The sequence below is a fragment of the Anabrus simplex genome, chromosome 4 (genome assembly GCF_040414725.1).
Source record: "Anabrus simplex isolate iqAnaSimp1 chromosome 4, ASM4041472v1, whole genome shotgun sequence".
NCBI classification, from domain to species: domain Eukaryota; kingdom Metazoa; phylum Arthropoda; class Insecta; order Orthoptera; family Tettigoniidae; genus Anabrus; species Anabrus simplex.
The window spans coordinates 370,968,818-370,980,874 of record NC_090268.1 but is presented as its reverse complement, the minus strand read 5'-3'; the positions used below and the strand labels follow the sequence as shown (position 1 = coordinate 370,980,874).

The 12,057-nt window shown below is 39.3% G+C and overlaps 1 protein-coding gene across 1 annotated transcript in view; it reads right to left on the bottom strand.

Annotated features, from left to right (window-relative positions):
* The window catches only part of LOC136872737 (lysM and putative peptidoglycan-binding domain-containing protein 3), a 35,437-nt gene extending 23,586 nt beyond the window's left edge, over positions 1–11,851 (bottom strand). Inside the window, exons 1-2 of the mRNA XM_067146566.2 lie at positions 11,652–11,851; positions 11,379–11,562 (exon numbers count right to left, since the gene is read on the bottom strand). Of these exons, the coding sequence (XP_067002667.1) occupies positions 11,379–11,562; positions 11,652–11,704 (237 nt within the window). The 5' untranslated portion in view covers positions 11,705–11,851. The remainder of the gene's footprint in view (positions 1–11,378; positions 11,563–11,651) is intronic.
* Positions 11,852–12,057: the final 206 nt, after the last annotated feature.

Here is a 12,057-nt window from a genome sequence, read left to right as displayed (position 1 = left end):
TGTGTTCCCATGCAGGCTACATTTTCATTTTTTCCTCGGTACTGTACTTAAGGCCTTTCATTCACTCTCAAACTGATCATTCTATTAACTTCATCGTTCATATTTTCACATAGTGTTCAAAGCATTTTTCTGAGTACCATATTGATAACCTTTATACTAACCTACTGCAATAATCTGCACTTATTTATTTGAAGATTAGTGATAGAAAGTGCAAACTTTATTATTCTCAAAGTGTGTATGTTGCAGACTTAATGCACTGTAAAGTGATACTTACGAACTATGTTAATGCAACGAGACAGATATCACAACCCCAAAACATACATTATTAAGTGTAATTCAGAATTATGGTAATTTGATATGTTAGATGTACAAGCTGGGAGGTTTTCCATAGTGGATACTTTTTGCATGTAAATGTGCAGCATTTGGAAATTATATTTTAATTGTGGACTAACAAAACGTATTAAGAAGAGGAACCATGTTTTACCATGTACTTTTATCTTTGTTATGTGCAATAGTTCAAGTGTTAGTGGGGAACTTTCTAGTCTAAGGTTTATTTGTGTAAGATTCATTATCGTATGCTTGTTTATAACAAAGGTATGATGAAATGCTTAGGTGTGGATATATTATAATAGAAAACAGCTGGTTGATTTCAAGTCAGTGGGAAGGTATTCAACCCAGGTGCAGTTCCCTACCCTTTCTAGTCATTTTAGCCCGATGAAGGTGACCACAACACGGCCTGATGTACACGTCCTGGGAGAAAAGAAGGATTTATCATGCTTTATTAAAATTGGAGAGATTGATTTTGATGAAATTTCCAGACATTTATTATTATTTACACCGGGCGAGTTGGTCGTGCGGTTAGGGGCGCGTACCTATGAGCTTGCATCCGAGAAATAGTGGGTTCGTGCCCCACTGTTGGCAGCCCTCGAGATGGTTTTCCGTGGTTTACTACTTTCACACCAGGCAAAAGCTGGGGCTGTACCTTAATTACGGCTACAGCTGCTTCCTTCCCACTCCCAGGCCTTTCCGATCCCATTGTCGCCACAAGACCTATCTGTGTCGGTGCGGCGTAAAGCAAATTGTGAAAAGAAAGAAAAAACAAAAACAAATTGGTAACCTTTATCATTACTAAGAGTAATTCTTTCACTAGAACCCAAACATATCGAAGCAGTGGTGCCCGCCTCAAAATAAAATTCCTTATCCGTGAAATAATAGCACTGGGCTGAACAGGAAGTTGGTGCTTGTAGCCACATTCCTCATTCTTGCATTCTTCTCATCTCAATCAATCAATCAATCAATCAATCAATCAATCAATCAATCAATCAATCAATACTGATCTGCATTTATGGCAGTTGCCCAGGTGGCAGATTCCCTATCTGTTGTTTTCCTAGCCTTTTCTTAAAAGATTTCAATGGCATTGGAAATTTAGTGAACATCTCCCTTGGTAAGTTATTCCAATCCCTAACTCCCCTTCCTATAAATCAATATTTGCCCCAAGTTGTCCTCTTGAATTCCAACTTCATCTTCATATTGTGATCTTTCCTACCTTTATAAAGACACCACTCAAACTTATTCGTCTACTAATGTCATTCCACGCCATTTCTCCACTAACAGCTTGGAACATACTACTCGATCAAGCAGCTCGTCTTCTTTCTCCCAGTTCTTCCCAGCCTAAACTTTGCAAAATTTTTGTAACGCTACTCTTTTGTCGGAAGTCACCCAAAACAATCGAGCTGCTTTTCTTTGGATTTTTTCCAGTTCTTGAATCAAGTAATCCTGGTGAGGGTCCCATACACTGGAACCATACTCTAGATGGGGTCTTACTAGAGACTTATATGCCCTCTCCTTTACATCCTTACTACAACCCCTAAACACCCTCATAACTATGTGCAGAGATCTGTACCCTTTATTTACAATCCCAATTTATGTGATTACCTCAATGAAGATCTTTCCTTATATTAACACCCAGATACTTACAATGATCCCCAAAAGGAACTTTCACCCCATCAACGCAGTAATTAGAACTGAGAGGACTTTTCTACACAGTAAAACCCGTTACCAAAACAAGATGATAAAGCTAGGCAAGTAAAAAGTATATTCTGATCAATCAAACATGATGTGACATATTGTACAATACTTATATGGGAGGGGTTGATAGAATGAATGAGAATGTTGCAAATGTTCGGGTGAATGTAAGAGGCACAAAATAGTATTGGCAATTGTTTTCCTTCCCTCTGAATGTTTCTGTCGACAATGCTTGACAACTACACAGATGGGTAAAGATAAGCAAATCAGATCTATAGACATGATACTGTATAGACTTTTGGGCTTATGCCGTGTCATGAAAATGAGGAGAAATTCTTTACGTTTCGCAGAGACTGTGCCTTTCTTGTAGACAGTTGAGATTTTCTTCTGATGACGCAGAGCACAGTTATCTGTGAAACGTAAAGAATTTCACCTCATTTTCTTGACACGGCATAAGCCCAAAAGCCTATAAAATATCACGTCTGTAAGTACGGACCGTGAAAGCATTAATGGCAACAAATCAGATCTACCTTATCTTGGATTCACAAGTCAAATTTGTCTTGCATACCTACAGAAGTACCCCTCATGTGCAACTGCTGGAAGGCCTCTATGCTCAAGAGAGCTGTGGATAAGAGAGTCACAGATTTCATCTGTTTTGATGGTGAAAACCAGTTGATATTCAGTAATGGGAAGCAATCACGAGCAGACACTGCAAAAAACAATGCAAGATTGAAGTGGAACAAATGTAAAATTGTGCTATATGTTCAGCGTTTTGCTGTGCTTCACAGAAAACAAGTAACCAACAGAACTCGACCCTCTCTACTACTGTGGACAATACAAAGTAATGTCAATTATCTTTGGACTCTCCTGTATGTTGTTTTCTAATAAGTTTAATATGAATTTATGATTGTTCAAAATCTTGTCATTTCTTATTTCAGGGACTATGTCCAGCACCATGGTTAAATGGTTAGCATGCTGGCCTTTGTTCACAGGGGTCTCAGGTTCGATTCCCGGCAAGGTCGGGAATTTTAACCATCAGTGGTTAATTTTGCTGGCATGGGGGCCTGGTGTATGTGTCGTCTTCATCATCATCATCATCATCATCTGCTGTATCACCTGATCAAGTTGTCAAAAGGATTGCTGGATTGTATAAAGTAAAACACAAGAAAGAACTCAATCGGTTAATAAGAAAAGAACTAACCTACATGAAAAGACATAATACTGGTTCATCAAATATTTCTGCCCCTTTCACCAAAGAAGAGCTCCTGTCTGCTCGGAAGACAACAAAAAACTGTAAAGCACCTGGTTTTGATGGCATTCACCCTGAATTCCTCAAGCATTGTGGGAAGAACACAAGGAAATGGTTGTTACGGTTTTTGTCAAATATTCTGATTACAGGCAAACTTCCTCCAGAGTTCAAACGAACCAAGATTCTGGCTATTCTGAAACCAGGTAAACCTTCCGATTGTCCTGAAAGTTATCGTCCAATTGCTCTAACGAGTGTTTGTTACAAACTTCTGGAACGGCTCATCTACAATAGAATAAGCCCTATAATTTTACGATCGCTCCCAGCAGAACAAGCCGGTTTTAGACCTAACCGTAGTTGTGAAGACCAAGTTCTTGCGTTAACAACCCACAAACGACTGAAGAGTGGTGCAGTGTTCATAGATCTTACAGCCACTCATGATACGGTTTGGAGAGAGGGAGTTGTGTATAAGTTTTTTAAACTTGTTGTATGCAGAGTAATGTCACAACTCATAAACAACATGCTATCAGATAGATTGATCCAGGTAGTTCTGGATAACAAACGTAGTAAAGTTAAAAAGCTCAACAATGGTTTCCCTCAAGGATCTGTGCTCCCTCCATTGCTGTTTAATATGTACATTGCCGATATACCCCGCACTACATCACGCCAATTCGCTTACGCGGATGACCTAGCAATAGTTACTCAGCAATCCAATGTGAATGAGATAGAAGCAATTCTGAACAGAGACCTTGTCATTTTGAGCGAGTACTTTGATAAGTGGTGTTTGATGCCTAGCACCAGCAAAACGGAAACCTGTCTCTCACCTTAATAACAGGCAGGCAAACATTGAATGTTTCCCTTGACAACTCTCCCCTACCACACAATCCTAACCCCAAGTACCTTGGAGTAACTTTTGATCGGACACTATCCTTCAGGAAACATTTAATGAATACCGCTGCTAAACTGAAGACCAGGAACAATATCATTCAGAAACTTGCAGGTTCTACATGGGGAGCATCAGCATCCACTCTTAGGTCGTCAGCACTGGGACTGGTATACTCTTCAGCAGAGTATTGTTCTTCTGTTTGGCTGAATAGCCCTTATGTTAAGAATATTGATGTTGTTCTGAATCAGACGATGCGCACTGTCAGTGGCGCAGTCAGATCTACTCCTCTTTTCTGGTTGCCAGTCTTGAGCCACATAACACCTCGAAGGATTCGCAGACAAAACAACCTAATTCCCGAATTCAGGAAGATAACAATGAACCCAAGTCTTCCCATTCATTAAGACATGGTTGTTAGGTATGGACGTCTGAAGTCAAGATCTCCGCCCATTCAGACTGCAAGGGAACTCATCAATAGGAACTTTAACGGTTCTGATGAATGGCAATTGGAGTGGACCAACTCGGCTCCAGATGAATGGCAGACCCTCTTTATCGTACTCTATAATCTTCATTTCCGTATTGACGAATTGCACAATTAAAAATAGGAGAGGATTTCCACCAATCAATACTTATTTATTGCATATATTAAACTACAGGACCGGTTTCAACCTCATATACAAGGTCATCTTCAGCTGAACCATACATACATATTTATATAATGAAGCTTTAAGATTGTGTTGTTAAAGGAATGCATATGATGATGATGTACATTTAGTCACATACAAATGGGGCACGTCTTAGCGTGAACTGGCGTATATGTCATTCTGTACAATATTGCAACTGTATGTCTAAAATATTATGTTGAAGGTCTTAAAATTAGTGTATAGAATATGTCTTTACTTAAACTAATATATATATATATATATATGTACAAGATAAATACAATATATAAAAACACTTCATGCATATGAACATTCGTTCTTGTTTGTTGGTCAATACATCGACTAACTTCCGTATTTAAGTCTTATTTACAGTTGTACACTTCAGCTGCTATTCTTGGAGTTTGTAAAATTGCATGGGTAAAAATTTTTTGTCTTGCTGTGTATATGTGGGATAAAACACTTTCAATTTTAAAAAGGTGCCAAATGTATGGATGAAATTCAACTAAAATATGTTCAGCTCTGCTGTGTGTGTTGCCCTTTTATTGGAACCAATTCATGTTGTCCTGTGGCGTCCGTAAATTTGGATGACATTGGGTTCAAAGTAGTGGCTCCTTTCCCATTTGTAGCTGTGCAATGATGTTATGTTTATCTGCAGAAGATAAGATTGAGTTATAAGCGATATCGTGTTGGAGGAATGTCTAACGGTTATGTGTGTGAATTGGAATATGTACTTACTGTTGTTGGTGTAGCTGAGTTGTGTTTGACGTGCGAGCCTGTAATGTACTACTTCGTGTTCTTCTTGGGCTCATGCTAGCTGCTGTGAGGGGAAGGGAAGGAGGGGTATGGAGAGTTGTTGTTGTGGGGGTAGGGGTGGAGCTGGGTGTGTTGTTTGGTGTTTTTCTGTTGCGTGTCACGTTCTGTTTATCGATTAACTTAAGGTAAGGGTTTTTTAGGGCAGGGATAACTGTATTGAAGATGATGTTAGTTTTTTCTGTGATTTCATTTATGTTGTAATTTGGATTGGTGTACTGATCTAGAGTGATGTACAATTCTTCTGTTATGTTGAGCAGGGGGCCTTTGGGGTTTATGTTTAGGATTTGCATATCGCTAACGATGTTTGTAAAGCTGTGTTTATAGTCTGCGACATGTTGTCCTATTGAGGAACACATAAACGCGGTGAAATACAATCATTTTTCCTCGGTAGGACAACATGTCGCAGACTATAAACACAGTTTTACAAACATCGATAACGATATGCAAATCCTAAACATAAACCCCAAAGACCCCCTGCTCAACATAACAGAAGAATTTTACATCACTCTAGATCAGTATACCAATCAAAATTACAACATAAATGAAATCACAGAAAAAACTAACATCATCTTCAATACAGTTATCCCCGCCCTAAAAAACCCTTACCTTAAGTTAATCGATAAACAGAACGCGACACGCAACAGAAAAACACCAAACAACACACCCAGCTCCACCCCTACCCCCACAACAACAACAACAACAACAACTCTCCATACCCCTCCTTCCCTTCCCTTCACAGCAGCTAGTATGAGCCCAAGAAGAACACGAAGTAGTACATTACAGGCTCGCACGTCAAACACAACTCAGCTACACCAACAACAGTAAGTACATATTCCAATTCACACACATAACCGTTAGACATTCCTCCAACATGATATCACTTATAACTCAATCTTATCTTCCACAGATAAACATAACATCATTGCACAGCTACAAATGGGAAAGGAGCCACTACTTTGAACCCAATGTCATCCAAATTTACGGACGCCACAGGACAACATGAACTGGTTCCAATAAAAGGGCAACACACACAGCAGAGCTGAACATATTTTAGTTGAATTTCATCCATACATTTGGCACCTTTTTAAAATTGAAAGTGTTTTATCCCACATATACACAGCAAGACAAAAAATTTTTACCCATGCAATTTTACAAACTCCAAGAATAGCAGCTGAAGTGTACAACTGTAAATAAGACTTAAATACGGAAGTTAGTCGATGTATTGACCAACAAGCAAGAACGAATGTTCATATGCATGAAGTGTTTTTATATATTGTATTTATCTTGTACATATATAAGTTAGTTTAAGTAAAGACATTTTATACACTAATTTTAAGACCTTCAACATAATATTTTAGACATACAGTTGCAATATTGTACAGAATGACATATACGCCAGTTCACGCTAAGACGTGCCCCATTTGTATGTGACTAAATGTACATCATCATCATATGCATTCCTTTAACAACACAATCTTAATCAAAGCTTCATTATATAAATATGTATGTATGGTTCAGCTGAAGATGAACTTGAATATGAGGTCGAAACCGGTCCTGTAGTTTAATATATGCAATAAATAAGTATTGATTTGTGGAGACCCTCTTTAGTCGCCAACACCCACCACCTGGTTTTAATCTCCCCAGAAGAACTTGGGCTCTTCTCAACAGAGTCCGTACCAGTCATGGACGATGTGGGTCATTGTTGCAGATGTGGGGTATGCGCTCCTCCCCTGAGTGCGACTGTGGTGAGAGAAAACAGACCATCCGTCATATTGTCACCGAATGTCCTAGGAAGTCATACTCCGGTCAGCTGAAGGAGTTTGTGTGTGCTTCTGACGGGGTTGTACAATGGTTGGACAGCTTGGATTTAAGTTTATGAACTGTTTTAGAGGTTGGTTGATTGTTTAAGGTGTTATATTGTTTGTTATATTTTTGAATATTTGTATGTAGAGTTATGTACTAGCCATAAGCTAAACAATAATCATCATTTCATCCTCATCACGACGCGCAGGTCACCTACGGGAGTCAAATCAAAAGACCTCAACCTGGAGAGCCGAACAGGTCCTCGGAAACTCCCGGCACTAAAACCCAATTGCCATTTCATTTCAGGGACTTTTAACATAATTTAGTCACAATCTGCATATATGTTTTACAAAATGAACATGGAAGTAGCATAAGTAGAGGCATGATAATTTTGCATTAACGATAAGCGCGACAAGAAATATTTTGAAGCGATTTGGAGATATCTTTACGAACCGTATGATTCTGGTTAAGAAATTAGCGATTTTGTTTTCGTGAATTAGAGTGAATTAAAGCGACAAGGCCAGTTTAAAGCGAAATTTACTTAGCCTATTTTGCGATAAAAGCGAAAATGCAGCGAAATTCAAGTAAAATAACGATCTTGAAATTGTATTCCAATATTACGTATGTGAAGGGAAACAGAGGACAGAATGAGGATTTCTCATTTCGACAGAAGTATCTCTTGATGTTAATATTCTATAAAATCCATTAATAATATGGCCACATAGGGTGAAAGCTACGTCCATGTAGGTTATAATAATGGGATATGGCCCCCGGAGAGGCCTGGCGCGGGTCTTTTTATCGCTGACGGCCTATTAGGCGACCTGCATGTCTGTGAAGATGAGAGCCCCCCGAGCCATTGGAATTAACCAATTAAGTTTAAAATCTGCGACCCTGCCAGGAATCGAACCCAGGACCCTTTGAACCGGAGGCCAGTACGCTGACCATTCAGCCAACGAGTTGGACTCCATGTAGGTTGAAAGGGTAATTTGTTATGTAATCTTGATTATGGCTATAGGATAGCTCTAAACAAGATTCCATAAGGAATAATGAATTATCATCTTCGGTTCAGAGGGCCCCGGGCTCCATTCCAGGCCGGGTTGGGGATTTTAACTTTGAATGGTGAAATCCCCTGGCTCGAGAACAGGGTGTTTCTGTCATAAACATAAATAATGAATAATTATTGTTTATCTTTATTTATCTATCTTCCACATAAATAATTCACAAATCTCACAAATTAAAATGTTTATGAATAATTTTAGGAAATGATTAACGTGAAATTAAGGCGATGGGGTCAGCTGTATTTCGTGAAATAACACGAAAATGTTTCCTTTTCGCGAAATCGAACATAAATTAATGCAAAAAGATCATGCCTCTGAGCATAAGACTTCTTTCTATTCCACATTTATAAATCTCATACATTAGTACTATTAAGAACTACCGGTACAGCGTAAGTTCAGCATATGCAGCCTTTCTTCAGCGCAGACACCTAGATACATTTGTTACTTTCTCGCAGACGACGTGACAGTACAGTGCACAAGGCTGCCAACTTTTGCACTTAAGAATGAGTGGCAGGGACATTGTTAGGTGTGGCACTTTTGAACTTCGGAACTAGTGATACGAATGGGGAGGGGGTGGGAGGTGAAGCAGCTGTTAGGCCTCTAGCATTCTGCATTCTATGTTGGACAGTAGTGAAAAGGTGAATTAATTTAGTATGACGGCTCATGACAAAGCCATTGGTCTGGATTGGTTAGGTCCAACTAGTGACAAAATCATTGGTCAGGAGACTAATCAATTAGGCCTCTAGCATTCCATAGGGTGATAGCAGCTCATTCGAGCTGAATTAGTTTAGCATGCTGGGTGGTGACAACACCATTGGTCCGGATTGGTTAGATCAGGCTAGTGACAAGACCATTGGCGACTGTTAGGCCTCTACCATTCCATAGGTCGATAGCAAAGCATTCTATGCTGAACAAATGTATGCATGTAACCTCAGAGCATGTTTCAAAAGTAACAAATTTCTCATCGTTGCAGTAAATGATAATTTGACGAATATTGTGTGTCTTGTACTTCACACCTCAATGTATTTAAATATAGTCTATGGCAAGCTATATTTCAATTATCTATTTGTCTCACCTATTAACTCTATTAAAGACAAGTCTGAGACAGAAGAATGAAAGAAACAAACATGATTATACCACATGAACAAAATCTGTTTCATGCTACTCGAAAAAGCATAAATGAAGTATTCTAAACTACAGGGCCCTTTTTTATGGCCTGCTCCGTGTGTAAGGAGAACACGCACAGAAGGCGATAGCGCAGCCGGGTGACTCTTGCCGAGAGATATATAGCTTCATGACCGGCTAAGATGATCTAATGCAGTACGGTAGCGATAATCATTGCTTCACACACAGCATAGTTCAGTTCATCTGCGGCATTGGTAGCGTGTTAAATGTATTTGCTTTAAAATAGTGTCGTTTCTGTAGGAATACTAATCGTGTGTTTAACGAGTGATATATACAGTAGAACAGCGTGTTTTCGTTGTGTTGTGCTATGCAAAGCATTCTTCTTATACAGAATGCCACTTTCGATTCATTCGCAAATTTCCTGGAATCCTCCCTCCCCATAGGAGTACGGTACGTAGATTAGTAAAGAAGTTCCGCACCACCGGGTCCATTCTTAACAAGAAATCACGCAGGAGACAAACAGTTTTAACAGAGGAAAAGCTTGATAAAATAGGAGCTCTCCTGGAAAGAACTCCAACAAAATCCGCGTCGCATCTCGCCGTACAAGCTAATGTGTCATTACCTTCTGCCCACAAAGCAACAGAACTGTTAAAAGCAAAACAGTACGAACCCAACCCTGCCCAATATTTAAAAGGACCTGACAGTTTTGCTACGGTTCGGTACTGCAACTGGTTGCTTCAGTCAGTTCACAATGGGTATGTTGACCCAGAACTTTTATTTTATACTGATGAAGTATGGCTACACCAAAGTGGCTATGTAAATAGTCAAAATCACTACTAGTGTGCAGAAAATCCCCACCAGCTGCATGTCCGTCCACGTCATGATGTAAAAATAGGAGCTTGGTGCGCAATAAGTGCTTGCAGAAATATAGGGCCTACATTTTTCCGCGAAACAATAAATGCTGATCGATATATAGACTTCATTCTCAGACCATTCTTTCAAGAGCTGACGGAAGAAGAAAGGAGTAATGGTTACTTTACGCAAGATAATGCGACAGCACACACTGCTAATCGGTCTATGGAGGTAATACGGGAAGTTTTCGAAGATCGTGTGGTTAATTATCCCCCTAGATCTCCTGATTTAAATCCCTGTGATTATTACCTGTGGGGGAAGCTGAAGGGAAAAGTGTGTGTGAACAATCCTCACACAAGAGAATATTACACATTTCGGACATCACACGAGCTGAGATTCGTCGAGTGTCTGCAAACCTATTTATGAGGTGTCAGGCGTGTTTGACAGCTGAGGGACAACATTTTGAGCATTAAATGTAATGCCAGGTAGGTTTTAGACTAATAGTTTCTCTAGAAATGAATTTCTGTAAGTGTGAATTGCCGTGAGTAGTGGCGAGGAAAAGCGTGCATTATACCAGCTAGCGACCGAGTGTCATTGCGCCAGCCGTACCGTGCTCTGAGTGGTGCTGCCAAGCATGCTAAATAAAGACCCTGTACAAAAGCTTTCTCATATAGATGTCCACAAAGACAGGTCAAGAGTTCAATATTTTACAGCTCCCAGCTGTTACTACTGTGATTTGTTAGCACTAATATTGAATCAATTTTTATGAATCTAATGGTGCAGTGGTAATCACTCTGTTAAGGAGAATGCAGCCTTTTAACACAAGTAAGTAATTGCTATACCTTAGGATTATTACCAAGCAGAATGAATTTTGGGATGAAATATAGGCATTAAAATAGTAATGTCATTACCGGGCAATTGAACTGCAGAGACAAACTTAAGAGAGTATCTCCTGGTTCCAATTTCTTTTCATAGTATGATGTAGGGTTATGAGAACGCAGTGCATAGCCTCCGTCTTTGTATTCATCATAGCTGTCCTGTAAAAGTGTATACTGCGTTTCTTCGTAATGACTTGAACGGTGGTGACAGTTTTGCCTGGAAAACATACAAAAGAAATCATTATCAATACACGATATGAACAAAATAAATGTTCAACTACTAATATTAAATGACATAAAACTAACCTTTGTCGTTTTGCTTTCCCTGGATTTAACCAATATTTAAAATTACTACCCATAATTATGACACATCATAGTAGTTAAAATCTTGCATCGCTAGCTGATGTCCTTAGTTGAGATAGCTGAAACACTTCCCTCACGCAATTTCTGACACATAGCTGAATCTTCAGTTATCTACAATACCGTCAAACGGACGGATGAACGTGCCTAGCAGACATTAATACAATTGACAGTAATGATTTCATGGATGTTACACAACTGAATCGAGGTATTCCACAGAAAATAAAAAGTCTTTCCTACGGGAACATGAAAGTGACTACTAGCGCTAATGGTGGCGAAATAATAAGGTAGTGTGCCACCCGTGCTGTGTGAAGTAATCAAAACCGACTCCAACCCTCAGACCGCAATATTA